Source organism: Pleurodeles waltl, chromosome 10, assembly GCF_031143425.1.
Source record: "Pleurodeles waltl isolate 20211129_DDA chromosome 10, aPleWal1.hap1.20221129, whole genome shotgun sequence".
Classification (NCBI taxonomy): domain Eukaryota; kingdom Metazoa; phylum Chordata; class Amphibia; order Caudata; family Salamandridae; genus Pleurodeles; species Pleurodeles waltl.
This window is the reverse complement of record NC_090449.1, coordinates 861,369,301-861,392,159: the sequence shown is the minus strand read 5'-3', so window position 1 is coordinate 861,392,159 and position 22,859 is coordinate 861,369,301. Positions and strand designations below refer to the sequence as shown.

The following is a 22,859-nucleotide window of genomic DNA, read 5'->3' as shown; positions in this document are numbered from 1 at the left end:
TCTGTATGGAGATTAATTCTGGTTAATATTTATCCATGACTGTAAACCGTCCAAGGGGTACATAGTGATTAACGAGTGATTGTGTTCGTGCAAATTAAAATTATTAATATTTTTTTCAGGGGTGAAACTGTGTCAGTGTATGTTGTCTTTTACTGTGAACCCTTGTGATGCAATGGGAGCAGAAAGGTGCAACACAGGCTAGCGAATTATATACTTGCTAGCTCAACAGCGTGCACAGCATCAAGTAAGGCTAATATATGTTGACATGCCAAGCATAAAAGTAGTGTGTTGAAAGGCAATGTAAGTATTATGCTAGGACGGCATTTGTCAATCCTAACGTATACAGGCAAGAACTGACCTGCTATTCACAAGTAAACAAGGAAGCCTGGCTAGACAATAGTCATTTGTGACTGTGCATCACTGTGAGCAGCAGTTAATACCATGCTGGATAAGAAAGCACAATAAATAGTTGAAAGATGAGACTGGTGACTCACTATTTGCTTTTTCTGCAGCAACGAAAGTGCCTCTGTCTGTTTTTCATTATTCTAGTTTATTTTGTTGGATTATTCTTCATTCCCAAACACCCATCCCTTGAGGGATATCAGTTGGATAAACGTTCTGCTAAAGCCCAGTGGCTGTCGGGTTTCCTTGGGGGATTGCAGGGTCCACGAAACCTCTGCCACTACAATGCAGAGAGATAAACACCTTCAGCTGTGCTCCTTCTGACAAATCCACTCTTAACACAAGGACCTGGGAGGCACAACTGAGGCAACCACTTAGTACTCAGTCGCCAGCAGCAGGATCCCGGACATCTCCAGGTGCAACTGGTCAGCTAGACAGTTGCAGGGAGAGAGGTTTCTGGAAGCTTGTCAGTTCTGGTTGCTCAAATAAGAGAACCACCGACTGACCTTTGGAATCACTTCTGGGGTCTTGGGTTCAAGTCAAGTAGATCCAGTATTCCTTCGAATTCTACATACAGCCAGACAGCCCTTCTGATTCTTCACAGGTCCAGCAGTGGTCTGAGGGGAGGTTTGTGGGATCAATTTGTATGCCAAGTGCCAGCCTGTGGGTGCATGGCAAGCCTTTGCCCAACCCCCAGACCAGATCAAGTGAGTTATTTCCCTTTTACTGGGTTTATACCAGCCTGATTAGATAGGCAAGTGGGAGGCAGGTCTACGTGTGAGCTTGATCTCCCAGTAACAAGACAGGCATCCTCTGAAGCTCTGGAAGGAGCTGGGCACAGCACCCAGGCCATCCTGTCAAGGGAGAGGTTCCTCTCCCTAGACCCATAGCCCTTTGTCCACTGTCTGGGAGCAATACACATCACCACAGGGACGCTATCAGGGGTCAGGTGACAGCTGAACACTGGCAGGTAAGACTTTTGATTTTAGATAGGAAAATGACAACTTTCTAAAATTACAACTTCCAATTAATAATATAAAATTTGACTTGACTATTAAGATTTTAAATTACTGTAAAAATGAGTCCTTGGACCATTTTTCACTATCCATGAAAAGTAAAGGTAAATCCTTAAATTCTAATAAGAGCCGATGCACTTGGAAGAAAATAGTCTTTCAAGCTAACTGCTACAAAATAAACATGTAATATGGCCCTACACTGCAATCTATAGTTCTGGTGACATTTCAAACCATTATCAGCCTCATATTTTATGATGTCATTAGAACCCCTGAATTACAATATCAGACCATTTTCACAGTTACTTAAGTATCAGACTGATGATACAGAGGCAGAAATAGCACATGTGTAGTCTTTCTTAGGTTAAAACGTCCACTGAAAAGATATTTCTTGACTTGTAACAAAAGGTACAATTTTACTCAAGGAAATATCTGTGCTTGGCTACGTGTAAATCATTTCAGTAGTTTCTGACGAATCAAGTGTTTGAAAACGTTTTTCAGTAGCCTTGAAAGATCTTAAGGGATAGAGATATCTGGACAGTTACTCCCCGAAGAGTCCTCAAACACAGGTTTGAAGAATGTCTACTACCTAATTAAAAAATGTATTAAAAACTAACTGGAAGAGTGAGCTTTTCTTTGGGTCAGCGTTCCAAACGTGGGTCCACAGAACTGAAGTTCTCTTATTTGCTGTCTACAACCTTAGAAAAATAATGAGGGACTGGGTACTCTGTACTCGAGTCCTAAAATAAAAAACAGACTGAAAAAATCATAGAGGCCCAACGATAACCCCCCTTAGGTCAAAATGAAAAAAAGAAAGAACAATTTTGATGCAGGGTTTCATGTGTTGTGAGGCTGGGTTTGTGGCTTATGAAGTCCGTGAACCCTGGCAAGCCTTGAGATCAACTCATACTGTGCATGGCCAAAGAGAGTTGTAAATCTGAGGCAGGTAGGTCACATGGTCTGGCAGCTATAGCAAGTTTGATGCCGGGCCCTAGACCCAACTGCTGTATGTGGTATATTATCAGAAAGCACAAAGAATCCCTGAAAAACCAGAACATAAGGGAAGTTATGGTTAGCTTGGTTTATAACACCTTGATGTTGGTTTAAACAAACCCTTGCAATTCAATGGAAAAAACAGTGATGTTATGGGAACAAAACACATTCTGAAAACCAAGGGTGGGTGAAACGAACAGAATTTGCCTCTGTGAAATTCCGCTGACTTACATAAAAACATGGGCAGAAACAGGAATGCTACGCTGTGATTTAGTGCCGGTAACGTGTTCCGTGCTGAAAAACCAGCACGACCAACACCATGTGGTGCACCAGAGGGCACTGCTACTCAAGTTCATTTTGCTACAGCTCGAGTAGATTTCCTACCTAAGCAGCTGCCTTCTGACCACATAACGTCACGGCCGCCCACGTTAGAAAAACCTCACCAGATGTCCACCTAGCGACAGGAAATCGTGCTAGGGAACTGCAAATTTCGCTCTCCAACTACCGTACTGGAGTCACGCGAGAAACAATTCCACCATGTGTCAGAATTTGGCCAGAACTCTGTGTTACAAGAGTAATGCATAGTTGTCAAAATTCTGCAGATTCTGCAGGCGGAATGGAATATACGCCCGTACCTAGTAAAAACCACTAATATTTGCCAATTATGGTTAGGTAAGCTAATCATAACTCACATCTCACTCATGCACAGCTAATGACTTCATAAATAACTTCACTCATGACATTGTAAATGATATCACTGAAGACATTACTATACTCTTAGTTGGTACCCAAGCATACATTTAAAGTTTTTCCATGGTATCCAAGCACATTTGAAGTATTTGCATAACTCAATTCGAGCACATGCATTCAAAATATACACGCTCAAGATACGAGAAATGTTCAGTGTTAACAGTGCATGTTTCCAGAACTAATTCTGCTGCCTCTCCATCAAAGAAGCGTGAAATCCTGTTACAGATGTCAAAAATAAGATTAGTATATGTTTTCACAAGATTAGGGTCACTTATAATCTTGATAAGCAAGATACAAAAACATTGAAATATTCAACGCAGACTAAAGACGATGTTTCCTATTGTGAAAACAATGTTTGGTAGATCAGATGACAAGTTCTGAAGCTCACAGACTCATCAATGCTGTTAAGGATATAAGGACATACATTTTAAAGTGTAGTTAGGTTTGCAGGTAATCATAGTATGATTCATTAACTTGCTGAATTCTCTCAAGCGTCAGTGAAGCTCATTTGCCAGCTACTTACTTAAACCACAACTGAAATGTCAAACAGTGACCAGTGCTATGTAGTTTGCTTGAAGTTCTAAACTTTTAATACTCAACTACAAAGCAAAATCAAGGACTTTTAAGGAACAGGTTAAGGGCTTTAGAATAGAACATATCTGCAGTATACAGATATTTTCTGGCGCTCTGAAAAACGTGTCTTACCATAAAATATCTAGAACCTCATCTTTTTGTCTAACCACACCTTTTCAGGAGTCAAACCATGTTACTGTAGACTTCATATATAAATATATATATGCCCTCATCCTGTGATAATATGCCTCTAGGTATGGACAAAGCTACAGATCAATGGCTTTCATGCAAAGTGGGGTTTTGTAAAGGCATTACAATGCTTTTGTAATGTTTGCCAGGACACAGCTTTAACTTAACAAAGCTGATATGTTCCAATGAATCATTCACTAACAACAAGTGCCTCACTAATGTTAACAAGTTTACATCTTATATTTTGCAGAGTTGACAGTGTCTGCAGGAAATGGGGTTTCATGAGGAAATTAAATCCTTTGGTCTCCAACTAACTAAATTAATCTTAAAAACAGTTAACAAATAAAAACACTTTTCACTTAAAATAAAAGTATAAAAAGGCCACCTAGATGCATAATAAAATGCTTTCTAAAAAGGAATCACAGCAAGACACTGTCACTTTGCAAGATGGCAATTTTACAAAAGAAGACTGTAAAACTTCAACAAACCACTATATACTCCAAAGTAAATCTGATAATCAATCAAAATTAATAAATAACTAAAAGTATTTTAAGATAACAAATAATTAATACTATGCCCTATGTTTATTTTCTAAATTACAAGTGCATCTTCTACAAGAAGGAAAGCAGCTAATAGGAAAATAAAACAAAGATTCAGCCACAGAATTCCTTGAAAGTAAAAAAAGACTACCTCAAAAATAAGTGTAGTAAATAAAGCACAGGACTAAAACTGATGTTTTAACAAACTAAAAGAGTATAAGAAAACAAACATACCTTCAATTGAATTTTAGATAAAAAATAAATCAACACAACAAATGTTTCCTTTTAATAGACTGCAACAAAGTATACTGAGCTAAGAGAAGCTCAAAATAGACCTGCAAATCTAAATTCTACATCCAAATCAAAGAAAAGACAAAGATCAAGAAAGTAAGTTAAAAAATGCACTTTCGATCTAAAAATGTTGCAATTAATATCACATCTCAGATTGTTTTTTTCAATTGATGTATATTTCTATAATCTAATTTATACAGATAAGGGCTTGATTATGAGGCTGGCGGTCTTGGGAACGCCAGCCCTTCGGTGGCGGTCAGGACCGCTGCTGCTGTGGCGGTCCGACAGCCAAATTACGACCCTGGTGGTCAGACCACTAGGGTACCGCCGTCTCTGCCAGGATTGGTGTTTCCGAGGGGTGGTCGGTAGCAGAAGTCGGAATCAGAAAGCCTTGGCAGAGAACAGGTGCAGGGGGCCACAGGTGGGGTCTCTGTACTGCCCATGCACTTGGCGTGGGCAGTGCAGGGGGCCCCCTGCCTAGCACCCTCGCAATGCTCACTGTCTACTGTGCAGCCCAGTGGGAAAGTCATAATGGGCCCGGCGGAGAAGTAGCCCGCATGGTGACAACCTCCCCATCAGGAGTTCGGCAGATGGGTTATCCAGTCCACCGAACCCGTAATGAGGCCCTTAAAGCCAGAAACATCAAACCCATAAAAAAAGCTGTCTTTAAATTATAAAGGATACACTTATAACAAGAGAGTACAAGCAGTGAGACAACATACTGGAAATACACCAAATATTATTCAAACATATGTTACGACAGGGCTACAACTGCAAATCAAATACTTGAAAGTGTTCGGGAACATAACCATTCTTCCTAATATTACTGAAATAAAAGTCAGAAATATTTTATGGGGCCTAAGAGAGGCCTGTACAAGCTCACAAGAGGCAAGAGGAAAGATACTTACAAATATTACACCAAACGTTCCGGAACCTGCAACAGGTCAACTTCCTGACATACAAACCGTAAGAAGGATTAATTGCATGAACATGTACAACAACCAGAGAAACACCAGTAGGACCTAAAAATGTGAATGATATAGCCACACCCTCAACACCTACTAATCACACATAAAAAATATTTTTTACCATATGACAACCACAACAACACTAAAAAATAATAATTTATGCTACCAATTGCAATTTACTAACCTTAACTTAATGTAATACATGGATAATGGATGTCACTTTGAAATCGTGTCCTCCACTATTTAGTCCAATGTACATAATTCATGATCAGTATCAAAATACAAACATTCCATTGGCATAAGTGCAACTTACAATGAAATTCTAACACATATAAATAATGAGCTAAGAACTGCAACCCACAAATAACCATCATAGATTTTAAACAGGCATTTATTGTGACTATATTTAACATTTACTCACACACTGCAATTCGGGGTGCTACCACTACCTGAACCAGAACATAAGGTGGGCCCTGTTAAAATACACCAGCACAGAATAAGTAATTAACTTTGTACACAAAGAAAATAAAGAAGCTAATAGCTCTAGCATTCAACTCTGTACTTGAATCCCATTATTGCCAACAACATGAAATCAAACTTGCTTCAGTGATGGATTTCATTGAGGATACATGTGCTGTTCACCTGCACCAGTCAGGCCACAGATGCAACCCAGGTATCACGTTCTATATCTCAAGAAGCAAAAAAAAAGAACACACTTGAAAAGTGGTACAAATCCTTCCAAAAAACCCTTGAAAGAAGCCATGCTACACAATAACAATTCCAACAAATACTTAAAAAAGAACAAAGAAACCAAGAGTCAAGAATGGAACAATCCCTAGCACAACTTAAACCAAGGGAATCCAAACAAACTTAACAAATGCATGAACTCCTAGCATTAAAAGCAGACGTCTTTACTAACAACCTAGATCTGCCATATCTTGACTCAATAGCAAGAACCCTTATTTTAAAAACAAAACACATATGTAATAACATAATTTAAAATATATTTTAAAAAACAGTCAAAACGTGTGAAAATAAACTAGAGTAAAATAAAATATACAATAATCAAAGGAAACCATCCGAACCCTGAAAAGTTAAAGAAGGAAAATGTTACTTACCCAGTAGACATCTGTTCGTGGCATGCAGTGCTGCAGATTCACATGCTGTGCATAAGTCCACCATCAAGTTGTTTTTCTTCAAAGAAGCTTTTCGAGTCACAAGATCGGGTGACTCCTCTCGGTGATAATGCACATGGGCATCAAGTCCTTTGTTAGATTGTTTTCCCCCAGGTTGGTGAAGTAAAGAGTGTACAAGTGTATATATATACATGTATAGTAAAGAAACGAGATGCCCATGCAATGTAGATACGTATTTACAATATAGTAATACTACAATGGCCACAGGCTTCCAGGGTGGAGGGAGGGTGCATGAGGATCTACAGCACTACATGCCACGAAAAGATGTCCGCTGGACAAGTAACATTTCCCGTGCAATGGCATGTTTAGCTGTTGATACACATGCTGTGCATAGACCGAAAAGCAGTCCCTCCTAAGAAATAAGTGGTGGCTAGCCTGTATGAGTTGTGGTAGATTGAAATAGTGTTTTAAGCACTGCCTGTCCAACATTTGCTTGTTGGTGAGATAATACATCCACATAGTAGTGTTTAGTAAATGTGTGTGGTGTAGATCATGTGGCTGCTTTATGTATGTCTGCCATTAGTATATTGCCTAAGAATGCAATTGAGGCCCCTTTATTCCTAGTGGAATTAACTTTTGAAGTTACTGGTAGCTAGACATTTAACTATTCAATGTGCTATCCCAGTTTTTTTTAAAAATAGGATTCCCTTTGTGAGGCTGTTGAAAAGCCACAAAGAGTTGTTTGAATTTTCTGAAATCTTTTGTTCTGTCTATATAATATATATATGAGAGCTCTTTTAACATCTAGGGTGTTAAGAGCTGTTTCAGCAACTGAATTTGGCTGTGGAAAGAAGGCTGGCAATTTCCACTGACTGGTTGATATGAAAAGGTGAAACTTCTTTTGGTAGGAATTTTGGATTTGTCCTAAGAACTAATTTGTTTTTGTGAATTTGAAAGAAAGGTTCTTCTAAAGTGAATGCTTGGATTTCACTACCCCTTCTTAAAGAAGTAATTGCTACTAAAAAGGCAGCCTTCCATGATAAAAACTGAAGAGGGCAAGAATGCATGGGTTCAAATGGTGGTCCCATTAATCTTGTAAGTATAATCTTAAGATGCCATACAGGAGCTGGTGGTGCTCTAGGTGGAATAACTCTTTTAAGACCTTCCATAAAGGCTTTTATAACAGGAATCCTAAATAGGGAAGTATGTTGTCTGTTTTGGAGGTAAGCAACCATTGCTGTTAAATGTATCCTAATAGAGGAGTATGCAAGGTTTGCTTTTTTGTAAATGTAGCAAAAAGCTAACAATATCCTGAAGTGAAGCTTCAAGTGGGTCTATGTTTTTAGGTTGCCAATAGCAGACAAATGCTTCCATTTGGATGTATAACACTGTCTAGTTGTGGCTTTGCGTGCTTCTTTTGGAATATCCATACACTCAGATGGAAGTTGTAAGTAGACAAATTCTATGCCTTCAGACGCCATATCGCCAGGTTGAGTATGCTGGGATTTGGATGTGTGATTTGACCTCTCCTAAGAGTAAACAGATCTGGCCTGTTTGGTAGCTTTTGATGTGGTACTACAGACAGATCCAACAGTGCTGTGTACCAATGTTGATGTGCCCACATAGGAGCTATGAGTATTATAGTGAGGGAGGTTTGTTTCATCTTTTTGATCAGAAATGGAATTAGTGGGAGAGGTGAAAAAGGGTAAGCAAATATCTCTGACCAACTGATTCATAGAGCATTGCCCTTGGATTGAGGGTGGGGGTACGTGGATGCGACGTTTTGGCATTTTGTGTTTTCTCTTGTGGCGAAAAGGTCTATTTCTGGGGTTCCCCACACTTGGAAGTATTTTTGAATCACCTGTGGGTGAATCTCCCATTCATGTACTTGTTGCTGCGTCCTGCTTAAGAGGTCCGCTAGTTGATTGTGTATCCCTGGGATATACTCTGTCACTAATTGAACTTGATTGTGAATTGCCTATTTCCAAATTGTGTGCGCTAAAAGGGACAATTGAGAGGAATGTGTCCCCCGTGTTTTTGCAAACAGTACATTGTGGTCATATTGTCTGTTCTTATCAGCACTATTTTATGTGTGATTTGTGTGAGAAACGCTTTGAGAGCCAGGAATACTGCTTGTATTTCCAAGTGATTTATTTGATAAGTCTGTTGGATTGAGTCCCATTGTCCCTGTATAGTGAGGTTGTTGAGATGAGCTCCCCAACCTATCGCTGATGCATCTGTTATGATTATGGTTTGTGGCACAGGGTTCTGAAAGTGCCGCCCTTTTAATAGGTTGGTGTGATTCCACCATTAGAGAGAGTGATACGTCTGGCAGTCCAACAACACTAGATCTTGAATATGACCCAGTGCCTGAGACCATTGTTGCGAAAGACACTGCTGTAGTTGTCTCATGTTTAGGCGTGCACTGGGAACTATTGCTGTGCATGATGCCATTATACCCAATAGGTTCATGATCAACTTCACTTTGTATTGCAGTTGAGATACGAGATCTTGAAAAGCTTCAATTCTCATTGGGTTAGGGTATGCTAATGCTGATTGAGTGTTCAGAATTGCTCCCAGATACTGTTGAATTTGTACTGGCTGCAGGTGAGATTTTTGATAATTGACTGTAAATCCTAGGTTGTGTAGAGTGTCCAATGTATACTGTGTGTGCTGTATGAATTGTACTGGCTTTTATGAGCCAGTCGTCCAGATACAGAAGGACATGTATGTGTTGTCTTCTGAGGAATGCTGAAACCACTGCTGGACATTTGGTGAATACCCTTGGTGCTGTTGTTACTCCAAAGAGTAGTAGTTTTAATTGGTAATGCATTCCTGCTATTACAAAGCTTAGATATTTGTGATGTGCTGGATGTACTGGAATGTGAAAGTAAGCATCCTTGAGATCTAATACTGTCATGTAGTACTGTTTTTGTAATAGGTGAATGACATCTTGTAGAGTGACCATATGAAAGTGTTCTGAAAGTATGTATAGACTGAGGGGCCTGAGATCTAGGATTGGTCTGAGAGTACCCATCCTTTTTTGGTGAGAGGAAGTATAGTGAATATACTCCTGACCCCTGTTGGGATGTAGGTACTATCTCTATGGCTCTTTTGAGCAGTAGTGATTGTTCTTCTTGTTTTACTAGAATGAGATGCTCCTGAACGAGGTGGAGTGTTTGGTGGAGTGGAAATGAGTTCTAGGCAATAGCCGTGCTGGATAATTGATAGAAGCCACTGATCTGTAGTGATGTTGTGCCATTGTGGATAGAAATTTACCAGTCTTCCTCCCACAGGAGATGTTTGCTCTGTGGGGATGGTGAGAAAGTTAATGTTTATTTGATTGTGAGGAACCTCTGGAAGTGGAAGGTTTACCTCTTCCTCTATTGTTGGATCCTCTATAGGAGACTCTAAATGATCAAATTGTGAGGATTGTTTTTGTTGAGAGGTTGCTGTTTCCGTAGCTGATGGTTTGAAACCTCCTCTAAATTGTGGTCTACGAAAAGTGCCTCTAGTGGGTGTAGTATAAAACGCCCCCATGGCTTTAGCTGTTTCCAAATCTTTTTTAAGTTTGTCTAAGGTTGTGTCCACCTCAGGGCCAAATAAATGTTGTTTATCAAAAAGCATGTTTAGTACAGCCTGTTGCATTTCAGGTTTGAAACCTGAACATCTTAATCAGACATGTCTTCTTATAATCACACTAGTGTTAATTGATCTAGCTGCTGTCAGCTGCATCAATAGCAGATCTAATAGTGTTATTAGATATTGCTTGCCCTTCATTCACTATTTGTTGTCCCCTTTTTTTGGTGTTCTGGAGGGAGGTATTGTAATAGGTCTTCCATTTCATCCCAGTGTGCCTTATCATATCTAGTCAAAAGAGCTTGTGAATTGGCTAACCTCCAATGGTTTACAGCCTGTGAAGCTACTCTTTTCCCAGCTACATCTATTTTCCTACTTTCTTTATCTGGAGGAGGGGCATCTGGTGTGGACTGACTGTCAGCCCTTTTCTTTGCTGCACCAACTACAATTGAATCAGGAGGTAATTGGGTTATTATAAACACTGGGTCTGAGGGTGCTGTTCATATTTTTTATCCACTCTAGGAATGATAACTCTACCTTTAACAGGCTCTTTAAAAATATCAAAAGCATGTCTGAGAATTCCTGGAAGAATGGGAAGACATTCGTATTGTTTATGTGTAGACACTAGTGTGTCAAAAAGGAAATCTTGCTCTATATGATCCATATGCATTTGCACATTATGATATGCTGCAGCTCTAGCCACTACTTGATTGTATGCAGTAGTGTCTTCTGGTGGTGAGGGTCTAGCAGGAAATAGATGTGGGTCATTTGGTAGAATGGGATCAGAGTCATTTGTATCCCACGTATCTATATCCTAAATGTATGTGGTGATAACTGTGCTTCATATGTGTGTGATGGTGGTGGTGTGGAAGGAATAACAGGAGAATGTGGTGGTAAAGGCTGTTTATGCTTTATAGCCTCTGCCTGTTGTTTGTCTTTGAAGCCCTTCTTTGATGGAGGTACATCTTTTGAAGTGTCTTTAAAAATTAATTTCCTTTAAGGGACATTGGAAGTGAGGCAATTCTTCTTCTTGTGTCCTTCTGAATGTATTTTTCTCTGTTTAGCGTCCATCACCTCTAAAATAGGTTGTATGTCCATGGATTCATGGGTAGAAGTAGTTTGTATAGTACCTGTTTCTTTTGGCTCCGAAAGTTTGTGTTTTGTTCAGACCGAATGCATCGGATCCGAAGGCGGTGTTGATTTTTTTGGCTCCAAAGATGTGCTTTCTGATTTTCAGCTTGATTCTGAGACTGGTGTAGGAGTCTGTTTGCTTGATGCTGAATGCACTTTAGTTTTGAATCTCAGTACCAAACTCGAAGGTTGGTCATTCAGACTTTCTTTTCGAATTTGACTATGGCCCGAATGCAGTGGAGGAATGATGACTAGTGCTGGAGTCTTTTTAAGTATTTTTGTGTGGTGCGATGGGGCAGTTGTACTCATGTACTTGGCCGTAAGCACGTAGTGGCTATCGTCATCAGAGTGTTGATCGGAGTCTGATTCTTGGGTGTAAAAGACATGCCCTTGCTGAACTTCTTCTTTAGCATCTTCCTCACCTAAGATATCCGGTGTGGATTTCGATGCCTTTTCGCGACGACGAGCTCTATGGTCCTGTAGAGTCTTTTTGGATCAAAACGATCTGCCGGCGTCACAATTCTCTTCTCGATGATCTGGAGATAGACAACGATTACACAAAGAATGTTGATCGGTTTATGGAAATTTGGTGTGTCACCGAGGGCAGAATCGAAATCATTCCATTAGACCTACATTGAAGTAGGCCCTAAAAGGGTGGTGCCCTTGTAAGGGTTAGAAATTCGACCCGACGATCTAAATCGGATTGAGTATAGACGGAAAAACGATCGAAAACAATACCGATGATAATACAGAAAAGGTAGAATACGTTCTGAATTACCGAACTGAGATCTCCGGAGAAAGAGGAAACACGTCCGAACTCGACAGCGGAAAGAAAACAATCTAACAAAGGACTAAATGTCCATGAGTACTATCACCGAGAGGAGGAGTCACTCGATCTCGTGACTCGAAAAGCTTCTTGAAGAAAAACAACTTGTAACACTCCGAGCCCAACACTTGATGGCAGACTTATGCACAGCATGTGTATCTACAGCTACACATGCCCTCGAATAAAAAAAATACTCCTGGGAAACCGACAAAAAGTGGAAAAAATGGTAAAAAATGTAACTAAGGGCCTTATTACGAGCTTGGTGGTTTTGCTGCATTCCTGGCAGTCTGATCAGCAGACTCCAACCCTGGTGGTCGGACCACCGCCACCGCGGGATCACGGATCCCAACAGGGTGGTGGTGGTTGCAGTTGTGGTCAGCCAAGGCGGTGCCCATGCCGCCATGCTGATCACAAGTCCACTTTTAGCCAGCCTTTCCATGGTGGTTTAACTGCCATGGAAGGCTGGTGGAAAGCAAGAGTTGGGGGGTACAGGGGGGGATCTGCACTGCCCATGGCCCCCTACCAGCATCCTCAGAATGTGCACTGTCTGCTCCGAAGGTGCTGTTGTGCGACCAATGCTGTGGCACTGTTTCTGCCGGGCTGAACGGCAGCCTCCTCCCAGTGGCTTTGGGGGTTGGCCGGTCCGACCGTCAAAGTCGTAACCAGGGTCTAAGAGCCTGATTACGACCTTCGTGGAGGGGATTAGTCTGCCACAAATGTGATGGATATCCCATCCGCCATATAACAAGTTCCGTAGGATATAATGGACTTTGTAATATGGCTCGCGGGATATCCATCACGTTTGTGATGGAGTAATTCCCTCCGCAAAGGTCGTAATCAGGCCCTAAGACTTTTTTCATGAAAAACATAAAATGCATCCACGTTAAAAATGAAGTCTGATGTCTGAAAATAATCTTTAAATGATAAATCATATAAACCTACCCAATAAACACCTACAACCCTACTGCAAACCAAGGAACAGTAAAAAAAAAAAAAAAAAAGCATAGAACACACATATACAAAACAATTAACATTTAATTTAAAAATAAAGTCTACTGTGATGCTGTAAACTAAAACATACTACACTAAAAACACTTACACAACATCCAATTACAAAGACTAGCCTAACTAAATCCAAGCACCTCTCCCACCGGTAAACCCTTATAAACTAAGTTTAAAAAAGGCTTCCCTGATCTGGAGACAGGCAATATTGAACTGTAGCCTCAACCTTCAAGAACATACCAAAATGATGAAGAAAGGGTACACAATCAAAGAAGCTAAGACAAACTAGGTTGAAATATTGAAATACAAAAAACATTTTCTTCCTACAGAAATGAATGTTAAGAAGTATTTCATTTATTAATGTTTGTAAAATAATAAAAACTTTACTGTACATGTTTAAAAACTTTTTATACATACAAATAAAATGCATACTACAACTATACAATTTGCAACTACAATATTAATTATTCTGCATTATTAACTACCTTAGGGGAAGTGTTGGACTTTGGTTGGGGTACACTTATGGCCTGATTTAAGGTTTGGCTGACAGGTAACTCCATCACAAATGTGAGGGATATCCCGTCTGCTATATTACAATGTCCATGGGATATAATGGACTCGTAATACGGCAGACGGGATATCTGTCATGTTTGTGACAGAGTAACCCCATCTGCTAAACTCTAAATCAGGCCCTTAATCACAGTGGGGAATGTGCTGAACTTTACAGAGTTCAGATTTACTATTCCCTTTCCAAACGTAACCACATTCTGGAAAATGTTAGTCTTTGAGCGTTCAAATTTACCCTTCCCACTCCAACCTTAAAAATATGAAGTAAAATGATATACTTTTAAATGAAAAAAATAACTAATACCACAAATTTATACTACGCATTACACAAAAAATAATGTAGTACAGAAATATATTTTAGTTATCCCCATAAAACCCACACAAAATACAAGAATTAGTTGAAAAAACGAATACAATATTTTAAAATAAATATTTGTATTTGTATTTTATGTTACTATAGAGTGCATTCAAACCAGAGGTATCGAAGCGCTAGACAGGTAAGAGAGGCTGATGCGATTCAAAGGACTACAGTGAAAACAACCCCTAATTTTGACTGGTAGCAAGTTCCATAACTGAACAGCTGCCACTGAGAAGGTCCTGTCTCCACAATTCGCCCTTTTACTCCTCAGAGTCCGTGCCAACCTGAGATCTGATGATTTTAATGGGCTACTGGGAGTGTACCAATTGATCCCTGCTTGTAAATATCCTGAACCCTGAGTATGGAGGGCTTTATGGCTCAAGCAGAGTGCTTTAAAAATTATACGCTTCCTGATGGGTAGCCACTGCAGTTCCCTCATGCCCTCCTTGGTGGATATAAACTTAGATAGCCCGAGCACCAGTCAGGCGGCTGAATTCTGAATGAGCTGCAGCATATGAATGTAATAACTATATAACTTATAAAAAATAAACAAATATATTTAAAAAAAACTTTTTAAAAGTATATTCATTAACATGAATTTAAACTTTCCAATGTAAAACTTAACTAAAATACCTTAATTCAAAATAATGCCCTTATTTAAAATAATATAAGCATATTTTATATTATCAAAGAATTTTTGATCAAATTAAAAAACAAAAAAGATTAGAGCTTCTACACAATGTAAGAATATTAAACAAAATGAAAACAATTAAAAGAAATACGTATAGAATTTGAAGTTTACATAATTAAAAAACAAACAACTATATAAGTTAATTGCGGGGATGTGCTGATGTTCAGGATTACTGGAAAGAGGTTATTCCCAGAGTAATAGCTGCCACAAAGCTAAAAGTCGCACTGACAACAGTGCTTGCTTGTTGGGAGTGATACTTAGGCCCAAGGATTGGAAGATCCCCTACATACTGGCCCAGCTGGCCCTGTTGCTGGCAAAGAGCAGGGTAGCCATTTGTTGGATGGGGACCAGGAGCCCACAACTGAGCCACTGGGTCACAGATTTGATGCAGTGCCAGAGGAACAGTAAATGCGGGTCATGCACACGGATGATGGTGCAGCTGTCGAGATCTTAACCTGAAGTCTGTTGCTTGAACGATTCGCAGACAGTGACGACCTTTGCACAGAGCCCCTTGCAAATGAGGAGGTGTAGAAGGGCAAATATAGTTGTTGGTATAATATTGTGATGACCAGATGAGTCTGGGACTCCTTTAGTCCATCGGGATCAATGCGTCAGCTTGAAAACTTGGTCTTTGGAATTATTGTGCAACAAAATTGGTGGGTGGCATGCTGTGGAGGCCTGGTTGAACATGACTGTTGTGGCTCTCTCCTGATGGATCGGAGCTCTTAACTCCCACCCTCATTATGTAACAGGAAACCATGCATTGACACTGTATAATTGTTTTATGTTTTGTCATGGCTTTAGACTGTAATGGTCTAAGTGAAAATTGCAAAAATAAAGGTTTTTTAAAAAAACGATATGAGTTAATTATAACATTTTATTATATAAATATATAAAAATTAAACACAATTTAAACCAAACTGTAAGATTCTAAATGTTAAATTACTCCCTACACTGTTCGCCTATAAACTCAACCTCATGCTACTAAAATTACACCAAAAAGTACAATGAATTTAAAAAGGAATACAATACATTAAAACAAAAAAAGCCCCATAAAAACACTTACAAACTCGACAGACATTACAATGATATACTACATGATATTTTTTTAAACTTATAGTCTTACCCACCATATTCTGAGGCACAATACTTTTGACATCAAGATATCTAAGACAAGATATTTGTGTATAACAATATTTTTTCAAATATATTTTGTTGGAACACCCGTCAAACACAGCAAATCGTCATTTAGTTGAGGTATGTCGTCATTTGAGATAGTTGATATAATCCATAGATAATTATTATGAAAGTTTAGCAAAGGCTGTTGACCACCCTCCCAATCACTGTTGCCCACTGGAACTAGACTAGATATTTATCAGCTGACAGCACTGGCTTCATCTTGTGCTGAAGAAGCAAAAACACTTAAGGCATACCTCGAACAATAAACAAACAAAATGTGACTAGAGCCACGTGAGGACCTGTTAGTTAAGAAAAACTAATAAAAGAGCAATTTGTTCTTAAAAAAAAAAAAAAAAGAGGACAGGGAGACCCAGTGATCGAAGTTGCAAATGAGCCACCAAATGCCAAGATCACAGAAAATAGGGCCCTTGATTAATAACCTCAATCAAAAGCAATGAAATGCTGTTTTAAAAAAAAACCTATAGTAGTTTAGTGAATAGTTTTATGAGCTACTACAATGTAGGTTTTTGCATTGACAAAGCATCGCTGGAGTGGATCTCAATTAACATTCATGATCCTAAAAGTATGGTTGAGTATACTGCAAGCTCAAAATCTAGAGCACGGACCCCAAAGGAATCACCATAAACATGGCAAAGGGCCTACTTATCTTTAAGTCTACATTTCCAACATATGCTTTATCAATCAGTTGGATTCCCCTCTTGAAGGACTTCCACCCTTCAACTGATTCCTAAAAAATCCTGGCAACTACATGTTGATGGCCCTCATGGTTATTCTGACTAAAGTATATAAATGTAGAGGATTGAATACAAGCACCTCCATTATTGGATGCTTTCTTCAACTGCCACAGACTGAATTTAAAAAAATCACTACTTAACCACTGATAACATAGTAGCATTAGTGGCACTGGACTATGGTTAAGCATATCCTAAAGGTTTGCATTATATTTGTGTTTCACCAACTGTGCTCCCCCATTTGACACCTTTGACAGAAATAGAATCTGGATTAAACTATCCCAGTGGGACAGTGAACCATATTTTTTAAATAACACAATATAACTAAATTCAGGGAAACAGAGCCAAATGACAGTCAGGGAAAGCAATAAACTGCCTTCAAACAACGTTACACACCCGCACCCGTACTTTTCTCTATTTGTGTCAATGGTATGGTTGAATGTTTAGACACAACACAATTATTTCTACTTGGGTGTGGTAGCAGGAGTATGCTAAGCCTAATACAAGATTACCACATAACCATACAGTACAAGGCTCAAAAATCCTACAGAGAGCATTGCATAAATTAAACAAATATAAGCCTGAAACAAACTGTCAATAATATTTAAGCCCAAATTTTGAAACTGGGAATCAGAAACCCTAAAGGTAGCTGGTATATCAGTGGTAAACAGAATCAACTGTAGTTCTCAGTACAACCAAGTCAGTATAAGCATTACCCCCAAGGTGGTGTGATCAGAATTCAGTCAGATACTTGTTTGGTCCATGAGCCAGTTCAATTGTCAAAGTCTACTTAGCAAAATTAGCACTGAACATTCTTTACTGACTAATGGCAACTATCAGTACACTTAATTCACACAATACATTCACGTACAATGCTCTGCCTAACAAGGTTAGTTTACCACAATGAACAGCACAAGCCTAGAGTAAGCTGTCAGGTCTTAGGCCATCAAGCCACAATAGTGGCTATCCCACCCTAAAATGACTTATATGCCTGGGAACACCATCCAAGGCTCAGTGTGCCCTGTCTTAAACAGATTTTCCTTCCGTGGATGTCATACGAGGGTTCGTCAATGACCCCAAAGCATAAGGAGAAAACTCCCTGCGCATCAGGGCCTTTATTTATGTTTTTGAGAAACAAAAAACCTGTTTGGTAGCTTAGACTTGAAAACAGAAAACATTTGTCATATGGTTGTACCAAACATGGTACCCGCTCAGCAGTGTTCAGGACCATCAGCAGAATATCCATTATGTGGCCTGGGTTCTGAGAACCAAATCTGGGAAGACAAAAAGGTATGAGGATATTTGACTCATGTCTTTTCTTCTTGTCTATACTGTTCATGTGAGGAAGTGTAGAGAATACATACTGGAAACACAGTACATACAATTCCTTACTTACCTTCAGTAATGCTCTTTCTACTGGATACTCTATGATTAATCACCTCTTGAATCCTTGCCAGACTGGATACGAAACCTTGAAATAGTTGTGGTCTGAAGCATGGCGCCTCATATCATTCTTACTCTCATCTTTAACCCTGGATCTGATTTCATAGAGCCTTCTAAGGTACCACCCTGGTGCGCTGCAGTCAGTTCCTCATCCTTTTTCAATACCCTCAGAGGTGGAGACAAGTCAGTTGATGTAACCCCATATGACGGTGTTCAAAAATAACTTAGTACCTTATTAACATCTGTAAGACCACTCCACAGAAAAGGAAAGTGGACTGGTTTGGTGAGGAATGTGTAGGTAGAGCATCCACCAGAATTAGTTTTATAAAAGGTAACCAACTTTTTTCATCTGTTATGTATTTTATCTGCAGATTTCTCACCTCTTGAATAATTAAATAGCAAGTGTACCTTCCAATGGTGGTTCTGGAAATGTTTATTAAATCAAGATGTCCTGCAAAAGCAACATGACAAAATGGCCATACCTGCGGACTTCGTAGTCAAGACACTAATGCCTGGTAAAATTGTGAACCAAAGCCTATTTTGCCACACAACAAATATACAGAATAGGAACACCTCAAACAGCACTGAAGAGGTGGCCTGTGCCATGGGAAATGGGCTCTGACACACTTATGGGGTTCCTTTTTGAAGAATAACAGGCTAAGCCAGTGGAGTGGGAAAGTCACCACTTCTGGATTGCTTTGCCTTTCTTGGAACTAGCATAGCCCTGGAAACCAAACTATTTCAACCACCGTTACATTGTAAGGTATAGGATATATTTTCAAAGAAATTTTTTGAATCAAAAGACATTTCAACCATTTCTGTTCACTTAAAACACCATGACCCAAGTATATTTTGCATTACATTTTGAAAAGGATTGTTGTACATTACACTTTATCTTGATAACTAAACACAAACTTTCTTAATGCTGACTTCACATTTTCATATTTATGTATACATATGTAAATTAACTGAACATTTTGAAATATGTATATTTACCAATTCACCACTATGAGGATCGTAAAACCTTTCCAGTAGTTGAACAGAAGTACTTTTTCCACAGCCACTGCTGCCTACAAGAGCCAAGGTCTGTCCTTTCTTTACTTTTACAGTCAACCCTTGAAGAACTTGGACATCAGGTCGAGTTGGATAATTAAACATGACATTTTTGAATGCCACATTGCCATCGAACATCTTCTGTGAGTAAATTAACCAGATAATATTGTTAAACAATTGTAAACCTATAAAGGCATCACATTCAATAGTCCTACCCAGTACAGCTTGGAAAAAGACGCACAGCAGTATGCACTAAAATACATCTATTTGTCACATTATTCAACTGTTACAGAAACTGCTGCGCTGACTAGTCTGGGATTTGTTGAGGTAAAAGAATAGAAGAAACCGAAACAATGATTGTACATTATTATTTTGGACTTTGTGTATGAATAGTTCCCTCTTAATTTTCGAAACCATGTTTATTTGGGTGTCAAACACTAAATAAATCTTATTCTTTGTCGTTTGAAATAAAAAAGCTGCCAGCATCTATTTTTGTGTTGCATATAGTCAGCTACAAGTCAATTTCATAATACTAAAAAGAATATGTGTATAAAAGAAGCAGCTGTTACCAAGGTTTCTGTGACCAGGGGCGGAGGTAAGTATCTGTTGTGACTTTTGCTGATTGGACTGGGTGTACTTGAGTGTTATATCTGGATTGCAACTGGATGCAATTGGATGTTGCATGCTGCTGCCCTCTCACTTCTTTCACTTTATGAAAAGATTCTTCTTCTTCCAAACAGTGTTGCATGCTGATCTTATGGTATCCTTGGCATGTCTGACCTTATTGGCCTGTAGTTGGCTACTGGACTATTAATGGATATATAGCTTTTATCTACAGTATTTGGTGTTCGTGGTAATTGTGGACTTAGATATTATTGATAATCATAGGGTGGCACTTGAAAGACACTGAAAATACAGTAAAAGGGTTCACCAAGAATGCCAATGTGCCAGAAGTATCATATCCTGAGTCAACACTGAGGCCCTCATTATGACCCTAGCAGTCTCACCTAGGCGGGTCCGGCAGTGCAGAACGCTATATTAGGACCGCGGCGGTTACCCCCAAAACACCCCCTCACACATGCACACAATCATACACAGACAAACCCCCACTCACAGACGCACTGACAACATTCACTCCCACAGACACGCATACATACACATCACACACTCACGCATACACTCTCCATTCCCCGACCCCCTCCCTTCAACTACATACATACACAACCCCCAACCCCCTCATTCATATTCACACAACCACACCCTCACCCCCAATCGTACCTCACAGCACACACACTATATACACATACAAATATACACGCAATTGCACGCACGCACTCACTCACACCCTCCCCTTACCTCTTACACATTCACCTCTGCACACCCCCCAAACCTCCCTCCCCTTGCGGATGACACTTACCCCGTTCAACAAGGTGCTCCTCTGTGAGGGGACAGGGCGCAGCGCTCCCACTGCCGGCAAACTCACAACAGTTAGCAGGCAAGGGATAAATTCAATGATTATTACGAACAACCAATATTGACTCTTGGCACCGTCATGCCAGAAAAAGACCGCCACACAGAATTATAGGTCGTAATTCTGTGGGCAGTCTTTTTCAGACGCGGTGGTGTCGGGAGTGGGATCGCCTAAGTGCTGCTGACCGCCGTAGTGAATGCCACTGGATATCTGATCACCAGCAATGTGGATATCCGGTGGCAGTCATAATACGGAAGAGGCTATGGCAATCTTGGGAAAAGACTGCCGCAGTCATAATGGAGGGCCACAGTCCCAGATTCGGCGGCAATGCCCTTTAGCCATCGCTGGTGCGCCGTGCTCCATTACAGAGGATGGGTAAAAAGATGGTACTAGGTGGTGCTTCCATCTATACGGCCTCTGTGAAACTCACATCCATTGACCGTATGCTGGAGGGCTATTGGCATAGGGAGCACAGAGAGATCGCCCTCTCAGAGAGGAGGCTATGAATGAGCCTTGGATCTCCCATACTGACCTCCCGCTCTAGGCTGGCGATATCGCCAGCTCTGGATATGGATAAAGATATTGCACCTACCACTCCACAGGTTTAAGCACACACACCTAGCTCCCCTTCAACCATTGCACAACAGACGTACGCAAGACATCTCAAGATAGGAAACAGTAAGTGCGGCCCTAATACCATCCCCTCTCCAGTCCCTATTACTAGGCCTACCACTAAGCCTAAGCCTAAGGCCAAGAGAGTTGTCTGAGCAAAGCCAGCTGGTAGGAGAGAGATGACCTTTGGTTCACGCTAGGCTAACATGCTTGTTACTTGATAACTCCTCCCAGTGTAGTCACCTATTATTTTCTACCTCTTCACGCAAGACAGACGAGGGCCTTCAAGCACCCACTTCATAGTTCATGAGAAGCTTCATTGAGAGTAAAATTCAAGCACATAATAAAGTCAAAACTTGCTCCCTCAGTTGCTCGCCTCGACTAGTTGGATATGAGACCAGAGGCCTTCAAGGCCCATCACCCATATCATCAGGTATCATATCCTTATCCTCTTTATAACCTACTTTAGGACCCTCAATTTGAATACACTCTCCAAGACACAGCAGATGCAGGCTAGGACTAGCCCACAACTCCCTCTAACACACTCTAGCATGCTTGGAACAGCCAATGGCCAGAATTCAGGGGGGAATTTGGGGCGGCAAGCCCAAAGCTGTGTTGGTGAACAGCAGGGAAGAGAAAGGGGAAGTGGATTCGAAAGTGGTGGATCCACATCTAGCAATCAATTGGGTCCACACTTGTGTGGATTTCATCCATGATACCCTCAATTGTTCCCTGAATGCATGCCTTACTTAATCATTCTTAAAGACGTCCCCGAACTACCTCCTAACACAAGTGAAGACTCTGAGGCCCTGAAAAATAAATGCTAAACCACAGTGGGCGCAGAATCTAGCTCAGGAAGTCCTGTCGGAAGATCAGAGAAGATATCCATGGCTAGGTATCCATCCTAAAGATTCTCCAGTGGACTGTGTATTAGTGAATTTCAGGAATCCCTTTATTGTTGAATTGTTATTATAGTGCCTGAGAAGGATAACATCACTCTCAGGCCATATTAGGGCACTGCCTCCAGGGTCTTTTTACAGCCACTTAGTACTCCAGTCTTTACCAAGGGCGGGCTATGGGCAGGGAGTACATCTGTCAACACTGGTCAATCAATCTTCAGCATCCCCACTAAGAACACATTTGAAGTCTTATCTCACCTCGATGACCAAGACTGATGGTGTCTGAACCCTTCTAATAGCGCAGCTGGAGTGAGTTCCCTGGACATTCATGCAGACACTATAGCTAACTCAGGAGATGTACTAGAGAACCTTGTTTTCCCTCATGCATCAGAAGGTGTGGGCCTTGCTAACCCGGTTTCTCAACAGCCTCCTGTGCCTGCAA

General features: G+C 40.3%; 1 protein-coding gene across 1 annotated transcript in view; it reads right to left on the bottom strand.

The window, feature by feature from the left end:
- LOC138261971 (ATP-dependent translocase ABCB1-like) overlaps window positions 1-22,859 on the bottom strand; it is a 519,774-nt gene that overhangs the window by 33,616 nt on the left and 463,299 nt on the right. Inside the window, 1 exon segment of the mRNA XM_069211572.1 lies at window positions 19,379-19,576. Coding sequence (XP_069067673.1) covers window positions 19,379-19,576 — 198 coding nt within the window.